Genomic DNA, 26,626 nt, shown 5'->3' with positions numbered 1-26,626 from the left:
ATCAGAACCCACGTTTGGCTTTATTGAACACACCATCTCCTCTGGGCACTAACACGTGGGGGCGCTGCCGTGGCCTCGCCGTCCACACCGCACGCACTCAGGCCACACCTCGGGCTCTCCGCGCAGGGGCCACACGCTGGCGGCTCTCTGGCCCAGGGCAGCCACACTGAAGTACACATCTCACTGCACGGACCTCCCTTTAAAAAATCAAACATCACCAGTCAGAGAAGAATCCTTTGCTGCCCCAGTGGGGAGGCTCCAAAGCTTGAGAGCAGAGGGGGTCCTCCTGGCCCCTCATGGTGGGGGGGGGGGGCGGCTTGCCCAGCATGGTGGCCAGGACCCTCAGGACGGTGTGGCGATGGCCAGGATGCTGCCAGGGGCCTCCTTTGCGGCTGAGGGATGGCAGGGACCCCACGCCCACAGGTGGGGGCACAGCACTGGGAGCCCCGCTTGTCGTCAGCGTCTCTGAGACCCCGCAGACTGAGCTGGAAATAGCTCCCGGCCCTCGCGGCTCCCGGTCTGCTGCCGCCGAGGGGCCTGCTCCTGTTTCTTCTCTCTCTTTAGTTTCTCAGGGAGCAACATTCAGGATGAGAGCTCGCAGAGCTGGAAGGGTCTTCTGCTCCTCAGACAGCTGTGGCAATAATGGGGCAGAGAGAGGACCCTCTCCAGGCACTTCCGCCGACTCACAGGCACAGGAAGAGGGGCCCTTCCTCTGGGAAAGTGGCTTCAGGTCACCCAGGGCCCTGGCTCTTCTGACAAAGAGAACAGCACCTCCCACTCCCAGGGCCTCAGAGGCCCTCGAGGTCCCGGCCGCCCCTGCTCCAGGCCCCGAGCTCCCGGGCAGTCAGTCCCTGAGGCTCAACCCTTCGCTCTGGACCCGACTGCTGCTGCCCGGTGGGCAGGCAGGGCCGCGCGGGGGGAGGGGGGCGGGGGGGGCGGGGTGGGGACGGGGGGGGGGGGGTGTCACACGGCTGGTGGAGAAGGGGGTGGTCTGAGATGGAGCCGAAGCAGAGGAAACGCAGGAGGAGGGACTCCTGCTGACTGGGCTTCACCCCAGGGCAGAGCCTGGTGCAGCCGAATTCACCGACTGGCAGGGCAACAGCATGTCCAGCTCTGAGCCTCCCTCCTTACAGCAGACAGATGTTCAGGCAGAATTTTAGACCCTGACCCTGCCTCGGGCCCCAGGCCTCTTAAAAAAATCTTACTAAGGAGCATTTCCTTGGTCTGAGGAGCCCTGGAGGGTGTTGTCCCAGTGGCCCAGCCCCGGCCACACCAGCCAGCAGTCGGGGGGCCGGTGGTCCCGGCCACACCGAGCCACACAAGACGAGAACATGGGGCTGCGGTGCCAGAGGCGTTGGCTCCGTGGAGGGCCTGGCTGCAGCTCATCTGGCGGATGCCGTGGTGGACAGACACAGAGTCCTCAGGAGGGGGGCTGGGACCGAGTCTTGAGGACAGATGGGGGGGCGGGGGCTGATGGAGGGCAGGGTCCTTCTCCAGAGGGGAAGTGGGAACCAGCAGGGAGGGCCCAGCAGGCCCTGTCATCTCACAGCCCCCCGGGCGGCTCCAGCAGAGGGGCCGTGTGGGAAGCCCGGCTCAGCCTGTTTCCTTGGTAACTGGCCTTTTCCAAGCCCAAGCCTGCGCGGCCCCGGTGGCGGGAGCTGCAGGTTTGGGGGGCGGCAGTGCCAGTGGCGGGTGGGCCGTGCCTGGGAGGCGGGCCAGCTGCCTCAGGTGCAGAGGGACAGGTGGTGCGGGGGAGGCAGAGGCTGGGTTCCAGCAGGAGAGACCTGCTCGCGTCCAGCGCGAGGGTGGGGGACTTTTCTTGCACATCCATCTTTTCCCACTTGGAAGCCATCACAGGCACTTCAGTGTCGGATCACAGCTCCGAGGAGCTCCGTGGTGTCTCACATTTCCTCTCCCATCACACGTTTCTCGCCGAGTGTTCGCTGGGTTTACTGAGGAGAACGGCCTTATTTATAGAGGTTTCTGGGTCGGTTTCCATTCCAAGGGAGGGGGAGGCTTGCCCAGGGCGGCTTCAGAGGGCGAGCTGGAGGCGGCCGGCCGCGAGGGCCAGCGGGAGCAGCAGCAGCGGCAGCGGGGAGGCGCTGGAGGCAGCGAGGCCTGGGGATGAAGCACAGGCGTTAGGCCCAGGCACCTCGGCTGGACCTGATGGCGCACATTTCCTCGCGCTCAGCTCACCGGCCGCCTCTTTCTATGCTGCTACAGTTTTTCTTTCCCGTTTTTTGTTTTTTACATACTCATTCCTTTCAAAATTATAGCGCCTGTATATTTATGTAGTTGCCTCATCCTTTCTGAAGGTTATTTTTAGCCTTTCTATTCATTATCCAGGTCTGTCTGGGTGACACAGCCCGTTTCTGCTGCAACTCCCTGCAGCGCGCCCCCCCCCCCCCCCACACACACACACTTCACCTTGATCAACTGTAGTGACCTAGCGTGCCCTTGAGTTCACTTAAGGCTCGGGTGACAGGCTCAGGAAGATGCAGGGCAACATGGCAGGACGCCTGCTCTTCCTTTGTGGGCTGTACACCTGCCCGTCCAGGGCTTTCCCAGCTGCCCCGCAGCCCCGGCCCTACCTGCACGCGAGCACTGCTGCGCCAGCATCCCTTCCAGAGCCGCCACGTAGTCGGGGCCCAGCCACTCGAGGTAGGTGGTTCTCTCCCCGACAGGCTCCGCCCGGATGGTGGCGTCCTTGAAAAGCAGATCTTGGCCATGATAGTCAGAGGAGTCGAACATTTTGAACCCGTTCTTATTGTGGTCATCTCCAAACAGGCCCTGGAAGCGCCACACGCAGGCCAGCTTTTTATCTGGGCCCACGACGGGCCACCCAGGGGCCGCTGCTGTCACTGCTCCCCGGGAGGCGAGCCAGGGAGCAGGGCTTGCAGGGCACCAGGCCTCGGCCTGGAATCGCAGGCTGGCAGCTCCCCCACCACCGTCATCAGAAGGGATTGGAGTGAGGTGTGAGGAGGCTGCCACAGGGAGGAGTGGAGTGGCTATCAGTCTTTTTTGGGGGACTCAAGGATCCTCTTGAACAGTGGTTCTCAACCTTCCTAATGCCGCGACCCTTTCATACAGTTCCTCATGCTGTGGTGACCCCCCTTTTCATTGTTACAAATTGAACATAATTAAAGCATAGTGGTTAATCACAAAAACAACATGTAATTATATATGTGTTTTCCGTTGGTCTTAGGCGACCCCGTGAAAGGGTCGTGCGACCCCCAAAGGGGTCGCGACCCACAGGTAGAGAACCACTGCTCTTGAGGATCTGATGAAAGCGCTCAGCCTTGTTCCCAGAATAATGAACATCCAAACAGGGTCCGTCCCCCAGGGCATGTCAGAGAGTTGGGGGGGGAAGAGGATGGGGGTGGGTGGGTGGGAGAAGGGGTGGTTTAGGACCAGGACCCTGTTGTCAGACAGCCTGGGTGAAATTCTAGATGTGTTTTGAAAGTGCAGCCACCAGGACATGCTGGTGGGTTGGATGCAGAGCATGACAGGAAGTCTGGAGTCCAAGATGACTCCCGAGGAAACGGAGAGGCTCAGGTGGGAAGACGAGGGAAGGGCGTCCAGCCTCGGACTTGTTGGAAACACCAGTTGAAATGTCAAGTAGGCAGTTGTTAGATGCCAGTCTGAGGCGGAAGGGTGGGTGGCAGCGGGACGGAAGACGCACACTGGGGAGCCGTCGGTGTATCGACGGAAGTTAACGGCCTAGGACTGGGTGAGGGCCACAGGGGTGCAGGGGCAGCAGAGGGAGGTTTAGGATTGAACCCTGGGGCACTCCTGCAGTCACAGGCCTGGGAGGCGAGGAGGGACCAGAGGCTGGCAGGAGGGGCAGCCAGGCAGGCAGGTGTGGGCCAGGGCCCAGGGGAGGCTCCAGGATGAGGGAGCTGCACCCAGTGCTGTGGAGAGGTCAGGGAGATGAGGCTGCCAAACGGCCCCTGGACGGAGCCACCTGGGTCCCTGTGCCCTCGACCCGGCGGTTCCGGGCCGGGTGGGGGCTGGTGTGGACTCGTCTCCACCCTTAAGGGAGCCCAGAAGGGGAGGACTGGTGGCTCCAGAGCAGAGACAGCTCTTTGAAGTTTTGCTGTAAAGGGCAGTGGGATTATGGCTACAAAGGGATGTGAGACCAAGAGAGGTTTTTCGTTTCTTTTTAAAGATGGTAGAAATAGCAGCGTGAGAGTGGTCCAGCTGAGAAGGGCAAATCAATAATGCAGGAGGCAGAGGGGAGAGTGGTTGGAGGGAGGTCCTAGGCTGAGTGACAAATCACTGAACCCCCGCCCCCCGCAGCCTCAGTGTCTCCTGAGGTCTGCTCCAGGCAGACTGAGGAGTGCGGGGGCTTGGCTCCCCTCCCAGCCACCCCACAATGATGTGGGCCCTGCCTGCCTCACCTGGGCCTTGTCCAGCAGTCCATACACGGCAAAGATGTTGGTGTCCGGCCGCACCATGACGGCGTGGGCTGGCATCTGTGCCAGGTTGCAGTCTTTGAACTGAAACACCTCGGCCCGGGCCCCATTGGGACACAGCAGCTCATAGTCCTCCGACCGGAGCTCAGCAGCCCAGGGCTCCGAATTGTGGCCTGAGGGGAGGGAGGGGAGAGGCTGCTGTCCTCCTGGACCCCCAGATCCCTGGCTGGGAAGAGGTGGCAATGTCTGCCCTGCTCCCAGAACCCCCCATTCTCTAATTGGTCTCCTATTGCCAGGATGAGAGAGCCCTCTGGGTGCAGTGTTGGTAGGAGCCACGGGTCGCAGGGAGTAGGGAGTGCCTACTCGGCGACAGGCGTTTCTCAAGCACTGCTCCGTCCTTACGAGAGTAACGAGGCAGGCAGCCCCCCTCCCATTCTGGGGGTGAAGAATGGAGGCTCTGATCACTCTCAGGGAAAGCACCCCATCAGGTCTCCCAGGGCGCAGGCCTGAGGGTGGGATGCGTGTCTGAAGGTGGAGGTTGACCTCCTCCCCTGACAGCTGACGTTCTCAAACCAGATGAACCGATGAGAGGCTGTTCCAAGGGCCCCACCTGCAGAGAGTCTCCCTCGTTTGGTACGTCTGGGGGGCCAGGACCCTGGGCTTTAAAGCAGCCCCCGTGATTCTGAAGCAGGTTGGCCCAAAGGCTTCCGAGAAACAGTGCCCTTGGGGGTCATCACTTCTGTGTCTGCATGTCTTCACTTGGCACCCACCCTCGCCCCACTTCCGGAAGGAATGTCAGGCGGGCCCATGAGCAGAGACAAGAAAGAAAAAGGAAAAAGGGAGCCCTGGCCAGGGTTGCTAAGGGGCTAGAGCACCAGCCTGCACACCGAAGGGTCACAGGTTCAGTTCCTGATCAAGGGCACGTACCCGGGTTGCAGGGTCAATCCCCGGTTGAGGGTGCGTGAGGGAGGCAACCAACGGATGTGTCTCTCTGACATCGATGTTTCTCTCTCTCTCTCTCTCAAATGAGAGAAAAACAGTGCCTTTGGGGTCATCACTTCTGTAGTGACTGCACCCCTCCTCCCGGGATGAGTCCCAGGCGAGAGAGAGAGAGAGAGAGAGAGAGAGAGAGAGAGAGATTGATTCTTTCCCCTCTATCTAAAATCAATGGAAAAATATCATCTGGTGAAGAGCAACCAACCAAAAAAATACACAAAAACAACAACAGAAAAGGGAAATGAGCAGCCCTGGAAGGCGGGTGTTCACTGCAGGTGGTTCTGGGAAGGCCTCCCTGACCCCAGAGGGCAGGGGGCCAGGACCAGGCAGGCTCCCAGGCGCCTGCAGGACGCTCCACCCACCCTCCCAGGATGAGCCCCAGGCTCTTGGTGGAGGTTGGCAGGGGAGAGGGGCTGTGGCAACAGGGCCAGGAGCCCTTCTCAGCTCGGTTGGGAAAACTGGTCTGCAGCCGCGGTGACCTTCACAGGCAGGGGATCTGAGTTCTGAAATATGAACTGCTGTTCTCCCTGCATGTCTTGCTTTCCCTCCACCCACCTCCGCCTCCCCTTCAGGACTCATCATGCCTTTTCTACACTGAGTTTCCGTGCAGAGACGTGTCAGGAGAGAGTGGGAGTGTGTGGGGTCCAAAGTCTGGGTGTAGCAGGGTCTATAGACAGTGCAAACGAGGGGTGTTGGAGGGATGTGGCCTCCAGTTTTCAGACGAAAAGATTCCCTGCCGGAGGGAGCGCGGGAAGGGGAGGGGCCTGGTGCATGTGAGGGGCCCTGCACCCTGACAGGACCCCGGTGGCCTCAGGGGTCCAGCACAGAGGTCCTGAGCTCTTTTCCCCAGAAGGAACCCAGAAAGGTGACTCCAGAGGAAAAACCGCCATGTACCCTGAACGGGGTGTGCCCTGAACGGGGTGTGCCCTGCTTCTCGGACTGGGGCTGTAGTGTGGCTCCCCTGCACCCAGCATTGACCTGCTCGGGACTAAAGACCAGAAGCTGCTGTGACTGATGCCCCTGGAGAGAGGCCCCTGCCACCCCACCCACCCCACCCCACCCCTTGGCACCACACAGATACCCCAGTCGCTCCACCCTGGGAGATTCCTGGTCCCTGAGTGAGACTGAGTATCTACCATTTTGGTGGAACATGGATTTAGACTCTGGACCCGTAAGGACTGCCGTGTGCCCTGTGTCCCGGATGTGTGGCCAGAGGTCTGTTCTAACCATGAGGCTCTCAGGGCCCCGGGATCCCCAAGGGCCAGAGACTTCTAGACTCCGTCTCTCCTGTTGCTGCTTGGCCCCCAATCCCAGCAACACCTAGTGCCTGGATTGTGCTGGGGATGGGGAACAGCCCCCCAAATCGGGCCTTCCCAGTCCCCATCATGTACCATCTGTGTTGTCAAAGACAGTCGTGTGCTTGACAAAGGCGACGTCCCCCGCGTTCTCAGCCAGGCACCTGCCACGCAAGAGGCCAAAGCGGGTGTCAGCAGGAGGGTGCCAGCCCTGTGCCCGGCCCCAGGCCCCCTGCCAGGCCCCCCAGAGTACCTGAAGGCACCGCTGTAGCCGAAGTACCTCTCCTGGCTGTTGCCCACACACTTGTTGCGGCCCTGCTCGTCCCCCACGCAGAGCGCACACAGCGAGGACGGGTAGCGCCCGGGGTTGTTCACGGGCACGCAGCTGGCGCTGAAGAACTCGCTCACGGCTGGGGAGCAGGGGAAGGGCGGGGCTCAGGGGCCTGCACAGTAAAGGCCTCCAGGAGGGAGAGGGGAGGGCTGCTCCCCACAGGTCTGCCCACCTTGCCTGGTCTTATGGCTCAGCCACCCATCTGCCCACCCAGCTCAGAGTAGCAAGGCCCCTGTGGGGAGAAAGCAGAGGCTGTCTAGATATAGGAATCCCATGGAAAACCTGGTGAGTGGCCACCCAGTCTTCCCTGGAACTCCCTCAGGGATGGGGAACTCACTACCTCATCAGCTAGTCGGTGCCCGTCAGAGCACCTGCCCAATGTCTGGGAGTGGAGGCAGCCAACCCCAGCACCCTCTGTGTGCTTGTGGAGGTGACTAGAAACAAGAGCGGTGCCAGCCAGGGCAGAGGTGTGTGCGCATCAGCCCAAGGATCGTGCCAGCTGCCTCCTGCCCTCCTCGAATGTGCACGATTTAACACGTGGGGGGCCCACCGATGGCACGTGGGGGTGCGTAGTAAGGTGTCTTCTTCAGCACTTACACAGATGGAAGCCACTTGCCAACCCCCGCCCCCCCCCCCCCCCCGGGCTGCTGGTGGTGGGAGCAGGCCCCCTGCACACCCCGCTCCCCATGCCCCTGGAGCCGGTTCCACTCTGGGTGGTAAGTGGGGAGGGGCACCATGGCACCCTCCACAGAACCACCAGGCACCCCGACAGTCACCAGAACATTTCCCACCCTCCCCTGTCACGGAGGAAGAGGAAACCTCCCCGGCTGCCTTCTGTGGGTCCTGGGGGAGAGGGTCCCCGACCCCAGCCAACCCCAAGGAGGCTCTGCGTTCCGCGGAGGGTGGCACCTGTGAGCACGTCGCAGTCCCTGGGCTGGATGAAGCCCCTCCGCACGAGGGCGCCCACGGGGATGTCCCAGCCGGCGGGGCTGCCCAGGGCCGAGTGGCAGGAGCGCTTGCCCCGCAGCTCGCTCAGGCTGAAGGCGGCGGAGCTGTTCCGCTTCACCACGGCCACCACGAAGTACGAGTTGCTCCTGTCCTCCGCTGGGCGGGCGAAGGGGACACCCGTGAGGCCTCTCACCCGTGCCTTCCTGGCCTCAGCTGGGCGAGTGTAGGGGGCACATCCCCGGGGCCCTTCTCCGCCCCCCCCCCCCCGCCCTCCTGCCGCTCTGCACCAGGGGTGCCCTGCCCGGTCACAGGCTCAGCGTGCCCAGGCCTGCGGGCTGGTGGGGGTGCAGGAGCACATCCCAGGGGTCCCTCCTGTCCCCCCATCATGGAGAAGCAGCTCAGTTCTTCCTCCCACCCCTGCCCCTGCCAACATCGTCACCAGAGGAATTTCTTTCTTTCCTTACACCCAGGTGGCATGTTCCTCGCCTCCTGGGAGAGAGGTGGAGGCTCAGCCACGGCTGCAGAAGCATTTTTTCTAAGCCCAGAGACTTTTCACACCTGGGTGGAAAGGACCGGAGGTCGTGGCTGAAGAGGGCAGAGCACCAAGGCCTCAGCCCAGGCCCTTCCAAGGGGCGAAGGTGCCATGAGCCGGCAGGGAGGGGGGTCGCCTCTGTGAGCCGCATGGTCAGGCTGGACGGGCCGAGGAGGCCTCTAGTCCAAGGTCGGTAAACTCATCGCCTGTTTTGTACGGCCAGGGTGACAAGCTAAGAATGGCTTTGATATTTCTAAAGGTTTGTTAAAAAACGAAGAAGCGTATGTAGCAGGAGAAGAGAGTGTGGGCTGCAAACCTCAAGTGCTGACCCTTCACAGACCTCGCTGACTCAGCCAGACTTTCAGTAACGAATGGGAACACAGGCCTGGGGCCGGAGCGCGGAGCGCTTGCCTGTGACAGCCGCAGCCGCCCCAGGCCACTGAGGGAGAGCTGGAGCGTTTGGAACAGCCGAGGGGGAAGTTTCTACACGTGTCAATATCAACCACCTCCCAGCCAAAGCCAGCAGCCTGGCCCCTGCACTCACGGGCATACTGCTCGCCAGCCGCCGGAACCAGGCCGTACGCCTTCCCCGCGGTGTAAATGTCCTCACCCCTCAAGGTCACAGCGTCGATCTGCCCAGCCTGCAGGGGGAGAGAGGGGGTGGCCAGGATGGGGTGGGCTTCAGGATGGCGCTGGGTGTCGGGATCTGATGGCGGTACCAGGGCCAGGTCTCTTGTGGGCTTTGGCTCAGGCTCCCTTCCCCTGTGACCCCATCCTGCCCCACCAGCCCCTTCCTCTCCTTGTGAAGATGCGTGGGCAAGAGGGGGCGCGCCTGGAGGACCAGAGGCCTGGGGCCAACCCCCACCAGCACTCCCGCTCATGGGTGTCTTTCATTCTTCCAGCAAATGTTTTCTGAGGGTATTCTGCTGCCAGGAGAGGGTCTCCTGGCTGTGAGGGTCTGCTGAGCAGAACCTAGCATGAACCCTGCCCTCTTGCTTGGTATGGGTTCTCCCCGTGGGCGGAATGCCCGCCCTCAGAGGCCTGGGCGGGACACTGTATCCCTAGCCCCTGGCCAAGGATGGGCACACAGCACGGGTGTAAGACGTATTTGTGGAATGTGCGTGCAAGTGGGCGAATTAGAAGGAAACAGTCTGCGGGCCTGGGAAGGAGGCTACAGGGCTGCGGGCTGAAGCCCTTCCCGACGAGGCAGGTGGGCACCCTGAAAAGAGCTCCTCACCATCCGGTCCCACCTACTTGCTCTGAAAAAATAGGAGGGATCTGGCCAGTGTGGCTCAGTGGTTGAGCATCGATCTATGAACCAAGAGGTCACGGTTCGATTCCCAGTCAGGACACATGCCCGGGTTGCAGGCTTGATCCCCAGAGTGGGGTGTACCAGAGGCAGCTGATCAATGGTTCTCTCTCATCATCGATGTTTCTATATCTTTCTCCCTCTCCTCTCCTCTCTGAAATGAATAAAAACTACATGTTTAAAAAAAAACAAAACAGGAGGGGAGGAGCCCAGGAACCCAGGAGCTGCGGGGACACCTGTGGCCACGGTGGGAATTCATCCCTGACTGCAGGGCCTCGCGCCACCACCGAACCCTAGCCTCTGCCTCCAGTCAGAGCAGCAGGACAGGGCGGAATGGGCCCTGAGACCAGGACCAGTGCTGCTGGCTGTGGGTGGCGGGCATCGTAGTGGATATCACCACGTCACTGTCATGGGCCATGACAAGCGTTCAAACAACAACAAAAGCCCCTAGAAGGTAATAGAGCAGGAACTATCAGCATACAGTGTACTTAGTAAGGGAAATACTGGTTTCTTTCATGTCACGCTATATAAAGAATTTTTAACTTATATATCTGAAAGAGTTTTGTGTACTAGACTGTGACCTATGTAAAATGTATTTCTGAGTATAGGTCGCTGTCAAAATGTTGAACAAACAATGACCCAAGCCCACCCCACTGTGCACAAGGGGACACCGAGACGCAGAAGGGAGAAGGGCTTGCCCAAGGCTGCAGGGTCAGCGAGGGCCGAGCTGGGCCGGTCTCACACTCCTACTCCCGGCCACCGACCGCTCAGTGAGGAGGAGTCCCTGTGATCCCCGAGGGAAACAGCCCCCCTCTGCCTGCTCCCTGGGGTGGGGTGGCGGGTCCCTGTGGGTCCTCCCTCCTCCCCTTTCCCTGTGGAGTTGTCACAGGAGACCTCCTCCTCCCCAGGCAGCTCTGTGGGGCAGGGGAGGGCAGGTAAGGACCATCCCAGGCACTGCCACCGCTCGCCCCCAGGTCCCGTTCTGCCCCTCTGGTCACGGCCCCCACCTGGATCTGTTCCATGCAGTGCTGGGGGGACTCGGCCGACACACACTGGATCTCCGGCCTGAGCGTCTGCCGGCTGAAGGCCACAGCCATGTCCCCACACTTCTGGATCTCAGGAGTGGACAGCACACACCAGTGCAGGTAGCGGGGCAGCCCTGTGTGAGTGTGAGCGTGTGGTCACCGCATACTCGCCTGCCGCAGGGGCCGCCCTGAGCATGGCCTGTGGGGTCGGGGCCGTGGGGGCTAGTACCTCAGCAAGAAGAGCTTGGAGTCAGACCCCAGGGAAATGCTGGCTTTTCCTCATTAGCAATAAGGGGTAAGGTTTTTAACCGTCTGATCCTGTGTCTACATACAGAATCAGGATAATGCCCTCTTTCTTGGGGCTGCGAGGAAGCTTGAGGCAGACCATGGCTGCCAAGGATCTAACGCAGTGGCACACCATTTCCCTGGTTGTAGGTGGAGGAGGCACGGGGATGGGCTGGAGGCAGGAAGCCCGTGTGTGGACTACTGCAATAGTCCAGGCTCTCGAGACAACGCCCGAGCCAGGGCCGTGGCCATGGTGGAGAGGAGTGAGGCATGGAGGGAGAAGAACAGGATTTGATGACTTCAGTGCTGAGGGGTAAGGCACCTTTCCCCAGACAGACCCTGATGGCCTGGATCCCACCCCTGAGAGGCGGGGCTTCCAGGGAGCCCACCACCCATGCAACTCTAGAGACACTTCCTCCCCACACCCTAGAAGGAGGACAGTGGAAGTGACAGGTCCCCCCCCCTTTCACCCCGCCCCCCGCCGCCCCCCCCCGTCGCCCCCCCCCCCAGCCTCCCGGGGTGGTGTCCTCCCTGGCCACCCCTCCAGGAAGCCCTGCCATTCTTGCAGGCAGTCAGGCTGGGCTGGAACCGGAGGGGAAGAGACGGCTGGACTTACGGTTGGAGTCACAGAGGAGACCCTTCATGGCGCGCAGGTACTCAGGGCCCAGCCATGCCTCGTAGGTCTGTGTGGCGATGGGCACCAGCTCAGAGGTGGCGTCTTTGAAGAGCAGGTTCTTCTGGCCATAGGCCTCAGAGCTGAACATCTGGAAACTACTGTTCTCATGGCTGAACAGACGCTGTGTGTCAAGGGGGGCTGGTGAGGTGCTGCAGGGGTGCATCCCTTCCTCCCAGATAAGCCACCACCTCCTTCCTCCTGTGCCCTTGGGTCAGGAGCTCACTCTGAGAATGGGGTGAGGTGCCACCTGCCCCCTTCTGTTGTGCTCCCCAGTGTGTTCTGCCTTGTCACCTCAGCTGACTAGACATAGGACTCAGGGCCCAGCTGAGGGATGGTACCAAGGACCAGCAATGGGTGTAGCAGTGGTGGCATGAACAGGGCAAAACTAAAGCTGGTGGGCCCAGCACTCAGAAACTTGTCGCTCTTGTAAGCCGTGGTTTAGCAAAACATTAGTCACCATATGTAATTACGGGTGTACTCGGACATTTATTGGTTTTGCCATTTTGTTTGTTTGTCCCTATGTTCCGGTTTTGCTTTTCAGAGTTAGCTAGCACAGTCAGTGCCTCCTACACTGACCTGGCCTGAGGTTGGACACCACAGAGGCCTGGGTCCCCAGCTGGGGTGTGTCCCAGGGGAGGGCCTCTGGGGCCTGCCCCTCCAGCTCCGGCCGGCCCAGCTTCAGGGTGGCTCTAGCCTTGAGCGCCCACCCTGGTGAGAAACAAGAAGCCCAGCACCTCTCAGGAAGCAGAGTGGGATGCCTGGAACTCACCTGGCCTTCGTTGAGCAGCCGGAAGATGAGGCCTCCATCGGTGTCGGCCCGGACGACCACGGCGTGCGCGGGCACCCGGGCCAGGTGACAGCGTCTCCATTCCGTGACGTCGGCCCGGCTGCCATCCAGGCAGAGCAGCTGAAAGTCCTGCGACAGCAGCTCCTGGCCCCAGGAGGGCAGCGTTTTTCCTGGGAAATTGGGAAGCCTCTGGTGAGCAGACGGGGAGGATGGTGGTGTATGTCTCTGAGGAGGGCCTCAGGGAGAGCCCATGAGAGGGAGCCTGGGGAGAAGTTAGGGCAGTGGTTCTCAACCTGTGGGTCGCAACCCCTTTGGCGGTCAAACGACCCTTTCACAGGGGTCGCCTAAGACCATCCTGCATATCAGATATTTACATTACGATTCATAACAGTAGCAACATTACAGTTATGAAGTAGCAACGAAAATAATGTTATGGTTGGGTCACAACATGAGGAACTGTATTTAAAGGGCCAGAAGGTTGAGAACCACTGAGTTAGGGTGTCATGGGCCACAGCCCTAAAGTGAAAAGAAACTCTTTCAGGGGGTTAGAACCCAGAACTTCAGCAGGGGTTAAGAACCAGAATCACACCAGTAAGTAAGAAACCTAGAACTTTACCTGGAGCTAAGAACCCAGAACTTGACCAAGAGGTGAGACCAGAACTTCACCAGGAGGTGAGACCAGAACTACACCAGGAGGTGAGACCAAAACTTTATCACAAGGTGAGACCAGAACTACACCAGGAGGTGAGACCAGAACTTTATCACAAGGTGAGACCAGAACTACACCAGGAGGTGAGACTTGTACTTCACCAGGAGATGAGAGCAGAACTTCACCAGGAGATGAGACCAGAACTCTGAATGGAGAGAAACTTGGTGGCTGTACAAGACCAGGTGTCTTTTTGAAAAATATATATTTTATTGATTTTTTACAGAGAGGAAGAGAGAGGGATAGAGAGTTAGAAACATCGATTAGCTGCTTCCTGCACATCCCCTACTGGGGATGTTCCCACAACCAAGGTACATGCCCTTGACCGGAATCGAACCTGGGACCTTTCAGTCCGCAGGCCGACGCTCTATCCACTGAGCCAAACCAGTTGCAGCAGTTCTCAACCTGTGGGTTGCGACCCCTGAAAATACATCCTGCATGTCAGATATTTACATTACAATTCATAACAGTAGCACAATTACAGTTATGAAGTAGCAACGAAAATAATTTTATGGTTGGGGGTCGCCACAACATGAGGAACTGTATTAAAGGGTCGCGGCATTAGGAAGGTTGAGAACCACTGGGGCAAGACCAGGTGTCTTGATAGACTGTGTCTACTTCCTTAAATTTTCTACCTCACCAATTTCTACAAAGATGGATTTGAGGTTACAATACAACACGTATTAACAATGCTATTTATTAAGGATAAAAAGAGTAAGAGAAGCGTAAGGTGAGAGAAAAGTGCCAGGAACTCATTGCTGCCATCAGGCATGAAATCGGCTCTGAGCAGAGGGCAGTGGGCAGGACGCCATGTGGAAACAAACTCTGACAGAATCCGTCCAGAACCACGTCCCAGAGAGAAAAGGGTAACTCTTCAAAGCTTCCCCCACATATTAATCCAATATTAATCCATCTACTTATATTTTGGTATATTTCCTTCACCTCCAAATCCTTTTTCTATTCTAGTTTCTAACCATTTTAAATATGATTAAGGGCATACTTGATAGGAAATCTTAGGAAATCTTATATCTTACATTTTTTCATTTGTCATTTTAAAGTAATTTTCCACATTGTTGTAAACTTTCCATAAAACTCATTTATAATAGAAATGTACTGGAAAGAGTGAATATTGACACCAAATAGGAAAATTAAGAAGGCTAATTTTAAAATGAGGAGGATAAGCATCTACTAGTAAATGGAAGGGAAAAGATTATTTGTGGGATCATGAAAATTCTGTTCACCCCAAAGCTATTTAAAAACAAAAATCCACCATCAAGAGGGTAATAGTTTGGAAAACTCCATAAAGGTCATTTTTAATGACTGCATAATAATTTATAGCACTCTCAACAATAATTATTTTGTGTCATTCTCTCCTGCTCCCCAACTTTTCTCTATTTTTAAACTGTTGCAAAACCCTTGTATAAAATTCCGGGGGATCATTGGCCTTCCTGTGAGACAAATGCATCACGCAGGTATTTTGACCTGCCACTCCTGTTTCTATGGTTAGGGGCAATTAGAGTCATATTACTTCACTACTTCAGACATTTGTGTCAGTTCCACTCTTTTGCTCTTACCAATTGTTTTGCATGAATACCTTTTAAAAAATTACTACCATATGACCCAGCAATCCCTCTTCTGGGTATCTACCTGAAAACTTTGAAAACATCTGTTTGTAAAGATACATGTACCCTATGCTCACCGCAGCATTATTCACAGTAGCTAAGACACGGGAACAACTGAAGTCCTTCAATAGATGATTGTTTAAAGAAGAGGTGGTACATATATACTATGGAATACTAACCAGCCATAAGAAAAGATGAGATACTGCCACATGCAACAAGATGGATGAGTCTTGAGAGCATCCTGCTAAGCAAAATAAGTCAGATGGAAAAGGACAAATCCTTTCTTTAATTCTAGTTTCTAACCATTTTAAATATGATTAAGAGCATACTTGATAGGCAATCTTGACTTCACTAATATGTAGAATATAAAACAGGAAGCAACAAGTAAACACACAAAACAAATAAAAACTCATAGACACAGACAACAGAAAGGTGGTTACCAGAGGAGACGGGAAGGAGGGGAGAATGAAGAGGGTAAAGGGGTCAAATATATGGTGATGGAAACTAGACTTTGGGTGGTGAGCACCTAATGCAATATACAGGTGATGTAGTATGGAATTGTACACTTGAAAGTTATATAATCTTATTAACCAATGTCACCCCAAACTATATATATAAAAGGCTAATATGCAAAGTGTCCCCTCGGGAGTTCGACCAGGAGTTTGATCGCTCACTATGATGTGCACTGACCACCAGGGGGTGGCACGGAATGAAGGAAGGCAGCCAGAAGGCTCCAACTGGCCCTGATCGCTGGCCAGGCCTAGGGACCCTACCCATGCATGAATTTCGTGCACTGGGCCTTTAATAGATTTCATAAAAAGATGGGCATGATAGGATTTGCCTTGTCTACCTCACAAAGTTGTAGTAAAACTCAAAAGAAATCATTTAAAAAAATTACTTTCTTAGATTTCCTTAGAATACAATCGAAATTCTAGAAGAGCCAATTTTAACCAAATACATCCCTATTCTTTCTCCACCTTCCACATTCTCCTTTGCTTGGCTCATCTTGGGGCCCAAATCCCTGCTGCCCGTTTTCCTAGGAGCATCCTGCTCTGGAGACAGGCCCACACGCTTCCTCTTTCTTTCGAGCACTTTTTTCTTTCTCAAATCTGGCTCCTATTGCTCTCCTTCGTGAATGTCAGACTACATGATGGACCTTCTGATTTAAAAGGCAAAGATTAACAAAAAAAGGAAATGATTTCAAAAAATGGACAAGGCTCTGACATTCTGGAACAGGCAAAACTATAGAGACGAAGATTGGTGGGTGCCATGGGGGCGGGGTGGCGTTGCCTAGAAGAAACTTTTGGAGTGAAGGGTCCATCACAATCACCATCTTGATTGTGGTGGTGGTTATACAACTGTTAGTTCTGGGCAAAACTCATAGGACTATACTTCAAAAAGGATGCATTTTTGCTGTATATAAATTATATACCTCAATTAAAAAATGATCCTTAGGCAAATCCAAATTAGGAGACATTCTATAGAAGAACTAGCCTGACTCTTCAAAAATACCAGTGTCTCTCTCTCTCTCTCCCTCCCTCTCTCTCTCTCTCTCTCTCTCTCTCTCTCACACACACACACACACACACACAAACACAACATAAAAAAATTCAAGAAACTGTTCAAAGTTAAAGAAAACTGAAAAGACCTAATAACTAAACACCATGGGTGATCTTACATTAGGTCCTGGCCTGAAAAAAATTGCTGCAAGGAACAGAATTGGGACAATTAGTGAATCTAAAATATGAATTGTAGATTAGATAATAGTATTGATATTGCTGTAATTAACCTAGTTATGAGTAACTGGAAAGGAACAAAGGGAAGGCCAAATATATATTTTTATTAAATCTTTTGCTTATTTTTATTTCTTAAATCTTTATTGTTGAAAATATTACATATGCCCCCCTTTGTCCCCCATTGACCCCGTTTAGCCCACCTGTTCCCCACCCAGGGCCTTCACCACTCTGTTGTCTGTGTCCGTGGGTTGTGCATCTCTGCACACAGTGCTTTGGTTGATCTCTTCCCACCCACTCACCCTCACCAGGAGGCCAAATACTACGGGCCTGCCACTTGTGCAGCTTCGCCAGGAAGCTGCAGTCCAGATGCCCAGTAAAGTCTGGGTGGAATAGGGGAGGCACTCGTCTGTCAGTCACACCTGGGAACAGGTCATTGGTCAGAGTAGGTGTGGCCCCTGTAAGTGCAGCATGATAAGGCGGGCAAAATCATTTGGTCTGGCCTTGCCAAGCTATTAGGGGTGAGTTAATTAAATGTTTGACCAAATATAGCAGGCTAATTTTTTTAAAATATATATTTTTTATTATTGATTTCAGAGAGGAAGGGAGAAGGAGAGAGAGAGAAGCATCAATGATGAGAATTATGGATCAGCTGCCTCCTGCCTGTCTCCTACTGGGGACTGAGCCCACAACCCAGACATGTGCCCTTGACTGGAATTGAACCCGGGACCCTTCAGTCCGCAGGCTGACGCTATATTCACTGAGCCAAACCAGCCAGGTAGCAGGCTAATTTTTAAGTTGATAATTTTGTGTGGCCCTTGAATTATGTTATAGTATCCAGATGGCTATTGGCAGAAAAAAGTTTCCCCACCCCTGTGAAAGGAATCAGCTCTTTCGGTTCTGTGGACACTTGCTCTTAGTTGACTCCTGGCTTGCGGGGCCCTCATGCTTCTGCATTTGCCCACGTGGCCCACAGCCATGTGGACCCCACACACAACGGACTAGGAACTGCACCGCTGAATGCTACACCACACCCAGCTCCACCAGGGAACGGACACTCCGGACACTGGCCTTGCTCCTAGCTCTGCTGAAGGCCCAGCTGCACATCTCCCAGGACTGGGTCAAGGGAAATGGGACGCTGGGAATCCAGAGGTGTAATCCCACTCAAATGAAAATCACCCATCCTCCTGTGCAAACCTCAGCAAACTCTTTTACTCAAGATATAGTAAGGATTCCACTCCCGCTCGCTACAAAGAAAGACCATCCACGCATTTCTTGGGTAATAGTACTGTGCCGATGTTACATTTCCTGAGTTTGATAACTGTGCCGTGGCGAGGGCCACATCTCCCGGGTCTGAGGAGGTACGATCTGAAGTATGGAAGGGGTACCACAGGCAAACATGCTGTCAAATGGTTCAGAAAGAACACAAACATATGGAAAGAACAATACGTCAGCATGGCAAATGGATGGGAGTTCTTTGAATTACTCTTGCAATTTTTCTAAAGTTCAGTTATTTCAAAATCTTTAAAAATTTAAATGGCAACGATGTATTGGGTCAACACACAACCCCTCGTCCAGGGATAAAGGGCTGACTTCTTTAGATAAGAGGAAGATGCCAGGAAGATGAGAGTTAGTGCAGAGGTTTGCAAACCTTTTTTGGAAAAGCAGAACCCAATCTTCAAGTGGAAACTGAACCTAATGCCATCATCAAACCTGGGCAGGTCAGAGCTGCTCGCCCGGCCCCCTCGCCCGCAGAGGAGTTTGAGCTCCATTGCTGAGAACACCTCTGCCCACTCCTGGGCCAGCCGCCCTCCCACTCACCGTCCGTGTTCTCCAGCACCGTGCTGTGCTTCACAAAGGCCACGTCCCCGGCCCCTTCCGCCAGGCACCTGCCGAGGAGAACGCTGTGAGCCTGGCTGGCACCAAGCTCCCGGAGCCCTCGGCCCTGCCCAGCCTCCACCTCTGGAGGCCTGGCCTGGATGTGGGGTGGCCATGGTGGGCCTGGGCTGCCAGCTCTCTGTGTGGGAGCCTTCCTAGCCTCATCACCTGTGAAGTGAGGGTGGAAAGGTGGCTCCTGTGGGGAGAGATCCTGTGTGACCCGTATAGATCCTGCACATCCGGGGCCTCCAAGGAGCGGAGCTCCTGTGGCAGCTGCTACCGGCAGCAGCAGCCGCCTCCTGCGCAGGTTTGGAGATGACTCTGCCCTGAGGCTGGGGATGGACTAGCCCAGTGATGGCAAACCTACGACACGCGTGTCGGAGGTGACACGCGAACTCATTTTTTTGGGTTGATTTTTCTTTGTTAAATGGCATTTAAATATATAAAATAAATATCAGCCGAAACCGGTTTGGCTCAGTGGATAGAGCGTCGGCCTGCGGACTGAAATGTCCCAGGTTCTATTCCGGTCAAGGGCATATCCCCAGTAGGAGATGTGCAGGAGGCAGCTGATCGATGTTTCTCTCTCATCGATGTTTCTAACTCTCTATCTCTCTCCCTTCCTCTCTGTAAAAAATCAATAAAATATATTTTTAAAAAAATATCAAAAATATAAGTCTTTGTTTTACTATGGTTGCAAATATCAAAAAATTTCTATATGTGACATGGCACCAGAGTTAAGTTAGGGTTTTTCAAAATGCTGACACGCGGAGCTCAGAGGGTTCACCATCACTGACCTAGAGCTCTCACGCCAAAACAAAAACTCGGAGTGCAAGGGACTGGGACTGTTGTGCATCCTCCGTCTGTCGCAGCCCAGGCAGGGAGGCGGGGCAGCGGGCTGCGGGGTCCAGGGGGAGCACACAGGAGAGGGGTGGGCGAGCCTCTGGCTTGGAGGACTGAGGGCTGTTTTTCTCTCTGTGCTCAACACCACACTGACCCAGACCCCGGCCTGGAGCGTGCCCCCCGCAGTTCCCCCCTCCATCCCCCCGCCGCCCCACCCCCGCCCGTAGTTCGAGGGGCTCGATGGGCTTCCATGCCAGTCCCCGCGGAGCACGGCTCCTTTTTTAAGGACAGACAGATGTGCACCACAGCTGTTAGGCTGTCTTCTGGATCCACACAGGCTCCTCTAAAATGCCAGCCTGAGCGCGAGATCCCTGGCAAGCTCCCCGCCCCCATCGCCCTCCCTGCAGCTCTGAGACAGGACATGGGCCCGGGGAGTGGCAAAAGGTTGTTTTGTCATTCTCTTCTCTCTGAGCCCTCACCTCTCTAAATATAGCAAACACGTTGATTTATGAGCAATTCCAGCCTGGCGTGTTCCGGTGTGTTGTTTTTAAGTCAGCCAGGGCACATGAACTACATAAAGGGCGCTTTGATGTGATGCAGCGACATGGCCCTCCCCCGCCCCCGCCCCGCCCTGCCCTCCCTGCCTGAGTGTTTTCCCAGCTCTGGCAGCTCCAAGGCCTCACCCCTGACTCAGCTGGCCGCCCCCCCCCCCCCCCCTGAGCGCCAGCCCCGCCCGGGCACTCACCGGAAGGCCCCGCTGTAGTCGTAGTACCTCTCCAGGGGGCTCTTGTCACACACGCCCTCCCCGGCCGCGTTGCCCCGGCAGAGGCGACAGAGGGACTTGGAGTAACTGGTCTCTCCTGCCCCCGGGACGCAGCTGCCCCCAAAATACTCGCTGACAGCTGCGGGAGGAGAAGAGGGCATCAGGGTCAGCCAGCTGTGCAGCGGGGCCAGGCCTGTCCCCGTCCCCGAGGGCCCTGTCCCCAGGGCCGGCCACTCAGGCTGGAGGGGAGGGCTGGCTCCCCAGGGACAGGACTGGACCCTTCAGGCTTCAGTTTGAGCAAAACTGGGGAGCTGGATCCCATCGGTGATTCCCAAACTGGGGCCACAGAAGTGTGGGCATTGGGGAGGGGCCCTTGTTCTTCAAAAAATGGCTCAGGAAAGAAACCACTTACCCCCAAAGGCCGCATGGGACAATTAAGTGTCAACTAGATACTGTTCTCATTGAGGCTTTCATGTCATCAGTATGGCTCATCCACGAAAGCAGGGAAAGACAGCAAGTGTGACTTAAGGAGTATCATTAGTTTGATAGACAGGCTTCTCAGAACAGGGAGGGGGGCACGGAGGAGAGGGAGGCGTTGTGGGCAAAGAGGTTGGACTTGTGGTTCCAGGCCCTGCCAGCCCGGAGGCCCATGCCCACCCTCTTGACAAATATTTGTCCTGTGCTGAGGACAGCGCCGTGCGGGGAGCAGGGAGCCAGTCACAGGGTGCTCATCACCAGACAGACGTACCTTTTCCAGGATGGGCCCTTCTGGGTCTCTTTCTGCATCCTCCCAGGGGAGGAGCAGGTACTAACTGTGCCCAGTGACTGATCAACCACCCACACTAGCGCCGTCTGAGAGGACATGGCTTCCGGGCTTTTGTGGGTCGTGCTGGTTTACCCCGTGGTGGGAGCCATGTACACATGGGTACATGTGTGTGCACTGTGGGTTTGTGCATGTGTGCACATGATGCATGTGTGTGCACAACAGTGAGGTGCCCACGGAGAGGTGTGGAAGTTGAACTCATAATAATGACAGCTCCGTGAGGTGAGCACATATCCCGCCCCATGCATCGTGCGAAGACAGTGTGTGAATCATCTCAGTCCTCCCAACCCCACAGAGCTCTCCTCGCCTCGTCCCTGCTGGTCCCCTGGCAGGGCAGCCTCCCTCCAGGAGCTGTCGTTAATTTTCCATTTCACACGATGAGGAAACTGAAGTTCAAGGAGCTAGAGTAACCCCCTGAGGGCAGACCATCTGTCTGACAGCAAACTCAGGGCTTTAAAAGACCATTGTTTCTCCTGCAAAATCCTGTATCCTGAACCCACCCCCAGAAGCACTGGTCAGCGAACCAGGAGGCAGCACACTGTGGACAAGGGATTTGGGGACACCACAAACTCTACTGGGGTGGGGGTGATCCCAGGAGGACAGTTTGAGAACGTGGTGGCCACGTGTCAGGGGCCACCTCAGCTCTGTATTGTGTCTACTGTGGAGAGAGTGACAGCCAGGTGGCCAGGAAAAGAAGCCCACAGCATGAGAAGCAGGCTCCCGCTCTTAGCCGGACCCTCAGGCCTTCACTGACACCCCCATGCATTGCATTCTCAGCCACCCCATTCAGCTCACCCTCAGCTCCCTTCTGCAGAACTTCCTGTCTGCACGACAGCCTTATTCCCTGTCAAATAGACCAGTCAGGGAGCAGCAAGTCTCTGACTCGCTACATATGAACTTTCTGGGTACAAATCAGCAGCTTGTTTGGGTCCTGAAGAAAGAGAGTTTCTAGCCCTGACCCGTTTGGCTCAGTGGGTAGAGTGTCAGCCTGCAGACTCAAGGGTCCCAGGTTCAATTCTGGTCAATGGCATGTACCTTGGTTGCAGGCACATCCCCAGTAGGGGGTGTGCAAGGGGCAGCTGATCGATGTTTCTCTCTCATCGGTGTTTCTGACTCTCTATCCCTCTCCCTTCCTCTCTGTAAAAAAAATCAATAAAATATATTTTTTTTAAAAAAGAGAGAGTTTCTAATTCTATGAAGTTGAGGACACGTTTCTGGAAATAGCGACCTACACCAGGTCTATTCCAGGTGAGAGCTGCTCTCTGGTGAGTCACCAGGTCCCAGTGGGTGAGTGAGAGCTGAGTGCTCTGGGGGGCCTCCCCAGAAACTAAAACAGCGGCAACAGTGGGCGGCCCAGCATGAAGACAGGAGGGGCCGAAACACCCACTAGGTGTCTGGAGGCCCCTGGAGAGGGGGGACTGTGCGGCTCCCTAAAGAAGATGAAGGCGAGCCTGGAGGGAGGCTGCCCTGCGAGGGGATCAGCAGGGATGAGGCGCGGAGAGCAGAACCCAGAGGCCCAGGAGAAGCGGCTGCCGTGGAAGCCCTCACCTCTGAGCACGTCGCAGCCCATCACCGAGAGGCTGCCGCTCTCCACCAGGTAGCCCACGGGCACGTTCCAGCCCACCGTCCTGTTGATGCCCGTGTGGCAGGACTTCACGCCCTTCAGGGTGTTGATGGTCAGGTTGGAGCTCCTCTTGACCACGGCCACCGCATAGTAGGAGGTACCAACCTCTGGACAGAAGAGAGGGGAGGAGTGAGGGCAGCAAGGGAGAAGCCACGAGAGAGGCCGGGGCCCTGCCCGAGAAGGCTGTGGGGAGCGGGTGTGTGTGTGCCACGCAAACTCGCACATGAATGCGTGTGTGTGTGGATGTACACGCGTATGTGTGCTTGTGGTTCTCATTACTGAGAGAGCCAGTGAGTGCAAGCCATGTGTCTTATTACAGACCCCGCCCTCCTCCACCCTCACGTGGTAGATATTAGTTCATTAGTTAATTTTCACCTTTCCTTCCCGAGTCAGCTGGCACATAGCTGGATCTATGTCTATGTCAGGGGAGCTCTGCAGCTGGACCAACAGCAGGAGTGGCCTGCGGGTTTTGTTTTCCAAAAGTGAAGCCCTTCGGAGAACTTAGGAGGACTGAGGGAATGGTATTGTGGTTATGGGAAAAGTGAGGGAATGGTATTGTGGTTATGGGAAAAGCGTGGTTGAGAGGAGCAAGGCAGCGGCTTCCCCCAGGTTAGAAAAAGTGATTTCCTAGTGCTGAGGGGAAAGGAGAGATAGATAGATGGATAGATAGATAGATAGATAGATAGAATAGATAGGATAGATAGGTGATAGACAATAGGTAGGTAGATAGATAATAGATAGGTAGATAGATAGATAGATAGAATAGATAGGTGATAGACAATAGGTAGATAGATAGGTAGGATAGATAGATAGGTAGGTAGGTAGATAGATAGATAGATAGAACAATGTGGTCTCACATCACTCAAGATCCTGACCAGGGTGCATGTGGGTGGGCAGGAGTCTGTATCCTGGCAACAGATTCCCCTGGGCCAAATACGGCGGAGAAGGTGCCACTCACACAAGAGAGGAAGAACTCATCTCTGGGGACAGGTGACCAGAGGACACCCTATAGGCTAGCACGAGTGTGCACAACTTGACTGCCCCGTGTGGTGGGCCCGCGATCAGAATGAAGCTGAATTCTAGAAAACAAGCCCGTGTTGTTTCTTGCACACCTGCACCTGGCCCCTGGCACCCTAAGTGGCCTTTCTCTTTAGTTCCTTGAGCACACCAGCTCTTTGCTGCCCGGGACTCTGGTCTGGGCTCCACTTACTGTCACCTCCCCAGATAAGCCCTCCTGTCCTGTCTGCTCTATTTCCAACCGCCCCCCCCCCCCGCCCGCCTCCACACGCCTTATTTTCTCCCTCATGGCCTTTGCTTTTTCACGCACGCACCACATCTGTAACTACATTTTTTTGGTGTTTATTTGCTTACTATCTGACTCCTGCTCTTTGGGGGCAGACACTGGCTCTCTTTTGCTTACTACTCTATGCTCATGACTGGCATGTAGTAGGTGCTTAATAAATGTGTTGAATTAAAGAGGAAGAGCTGTTTCTGGCCGGTGAGTGAAAGGCTGGCTGGTTTGCAGGGCTGGACTGTGTCCTGTGTCATCAAGCAGCCAAGTAACCAAGAGGGACCCTGAGCTGGGCACCGAAGATGAGGACCAGGGCCTCCTCAGGGGACTCGCTGTGGCGACAAGGAAAACAAGACCGAAGGGGCCACGACCTGAGCAGAGGGAGTCAGTGCTCCGGGAAGCAGGAGACAGAGGCCCTTTGCGGGGCGGGAAGACCCAGGGGAGCTCCTTGGAAATGACAACCGAGCTGGGCTGTGCCGGAGGCTAGGCCTTGGACCAGGGGACGTGGTGGGAGAGGTAAAGGGCAGGCTGAGCCCGAGGCGTGTCTGGTCTGAGGTGCAGGGATGGGGGCAAAGGGACTCACATTTCCAACCACACATGCTCCCAGATGGGCTCAGTGAGTCTGTGACAGGGCAGGGGTCACTGTCCCCATTTTACAGCCAAGGAGGTGGAGGTTGCCCGAGGTCACAGGAGGTCACAGGAAGCGGCAGAGCCGGGAGTCATGCTTGGCGTGTGGGCTCTGCAGCTCCTGGTCACCACCTCTTGCCTGCCCCACCCCCACTCCTGCAGCTTCTGACAGATGCCACTCAAATGTGAGGCAGCTGAGCTCTACGGACGCCTCGACCACCCCAGGCGATCACGCCCAACACTATGCCAGGCTCGGGCAGCCCCTCCGTAAGAGTTTGTGGGTGCGAGTTAGGGGGCTGCTGGGATCCCTGTGAGGAAGAACAGATGCGGGTCAGCCCTCTGCGTCTCTGGCATCCCCCTCGCAGACATTTAGGGCGGCCTCTGAAGGTTTGTGTGGCCAGGACTCCAGGGCTGCTCTGAGGACAGGGCGACTGACCAGCTCCAGGGAGTCAGGGCAGGGCCAGGCCCAGCGAGGACACTGCTGACTTCCGCTCTCCCCCCACCGCCTCCCACTGGGCCCTCTGACCTTGATCATACACTTCACCCACCACGGGCTTCAGGCCACGCTCCTTCCCCGCCTCATAAATGGCTCCTCCGTCCAGAGTGATGGCATCTGCCTCCCCAGCCTGCTGGGACACGTGAGTCAGCACCCTCACCCCTGCTCCCCAGCCTTCCCCACCCCACCCACTCAGGGACACCCACTCAGGGCCCCCTGAAAAGCCCGGGAGGTCCACCCTGTCCTGGGTCAGCCTTGCAGGCCCCTCCCCCACCAGGGCGCAGGGGACAGCTCTCCTAGGCTATGGGCTCACCTTGTTTTTCTAATTATGTTATTTGAAAAGTATTACTTTTAAAGGACTTATAATGGATGCACATGGTAACAAATCAGATAGTACAAAATGGTGCGGAGTGAAAAGTGAGCCTCCCTCGCTCTCTCTTTTCCCAGCCCCCTGCTAACCCACGCCTCAGGTTTTCTCTCTGCGATGCAGACTGACTCGCATACATGCATGCCCGCGTCCATGCCCCCTTTTTCTTTAAAACACAAACGGCACCATACTGTCATATGTCATGGCCTCCATGAACAGAATTACAGTTCCACAGCGTTGGTCTGCGCCCTCAGAGTGGACCTGGCCGGGCCCTGGGCCCAGGTGGGACTGGATGGGGCTTGGGGGCCTGTCAAAGGCTGAGGGGACCGAAAACCCAGGGCCCCTGTGCCGGCCCGAGGCTCCCCCCGCACCTGCCCTGCCCCTCAAGTCCTGCCTCTGAGTTAGCAGGTCTCCTGCCTCTCAGAACTGCTTTCCCACCCCCACTCACCACCCAGGACCTCTGTCCCCGGTCCTCCTTCCCCAGAAACCCCACAAGCCCCGATCTGGAAAACTCCGGGGCGCAGTGAGGGCCCCTCCACCGAGGAGTCTGCTGGGGGCTCCCCTCAGCGGGGTGGGCAGTGTCCCCAGTCCAGCAGGGGCCTGGCGGGAGGAGAGCTCTGCCTCGGACACCTTTCCCGCTGCGGGCGGGCGGGCGGGCGCCCCTCTGAGCAGGGGCCTCCCCTAGGCCTCCTGGCGCCCGACTGGGGCCGGGCTGGGGCCGGGCAGGAAACAGACGGCCCTAGTTACCTGGGAAACTCAGGCGATCCTATCGCCCAGCCCTGGCGGGGACACCCGTGCCCTTCCCAGTGAATGAGGCTGTTGTGTGCTCCCTCCTGAGTCAGAGGCCTCTTGTCCGGCGGCGGAGGTGGCAGAGCGGACGGAGGGGACTCACCGCGATGAGCTGGATGCAGTGGTCGGCGGAGGCGCCCTGGACGCACCGCAGGGCGGGCTGGACCCCAGCTCTCCGGAGGGCGTTGCTCATGTCGCTGCACTTCTGCTGCTCGGGGTCTGAGGTGGAGCACCACCGCGCCTCCATCCCGCTGAGCGCTGCGGGCAGGGGACAGTGAGGCCCTCCGAGGAGGGGGCTCCAGCAGCTCTCGGGGGTCCAGCCTGCTGAGCACCCCCCCCCCCCCGGGGGACACTGAGGCACAAAGAGGTGCCCCTGACTGGCAGGGCCGTGCGTGGGGCCATGCATGTCCCCGTGCTCAGGGTAGATGGGTGGCTGGAGCCTGGCCGGGCCCATAACAGAGGCAAGGG

At 56.3% G+C, this 26,626-nt stretch overlaps 1 protein-coding gene across 1 annotated transcript; it reads right to left on the bottom strand.

Annotated features, from left to right (window-relative positions):
• MELTF (melanotransferrin) lies at positions 1-26,405 on the bottom strand (the record flags this gene model as incomplete). The annotated part of the gene is made up of 15 exons (XM_081085242.1): positions 1-2,118; positions 2,592-2,790; positions 4,401-4,588; positions 6,803-6,870; positions 6,960-7,116; positions 7,947-8,141; positions 9,062-9,158; positions 10,834-10,985; positions 11,753-11,933; positions 12,582-12,769; positions 18,482-18,549; positions 20,124-20,280; positions 22,513-22,695; positions 25,033-25,132; positions 26,262-26,405. 15 exons carry the CDS (start codon positions 26,403-26,405, stop codon positions 2,033-2,035), a joined length of 2,163 nt encoding a protein of 720 aa, XP_080941368.1. The 3' UTR covers positions 1-2,032.
• Between the last annotated feature and the right edge of the window lie 221 nt (positions 26,406-26,626).

This window comes from Myotis nattereri, assembly GCF_964212035.1.
Source record: "Myotis nattereri genome assembly, chromosome: 3".
NCBI lineage: Eukaryota > Metazoa > Chordata > Mammalia > Chiroptera > Vespertilionidae > Myotis > Myotis nattereri.
The sequence above is the reverse complement of the archived record's forward strand: the minus strand, read 5'-3'. Positions and strand labels throughout refer to the sequence as shown.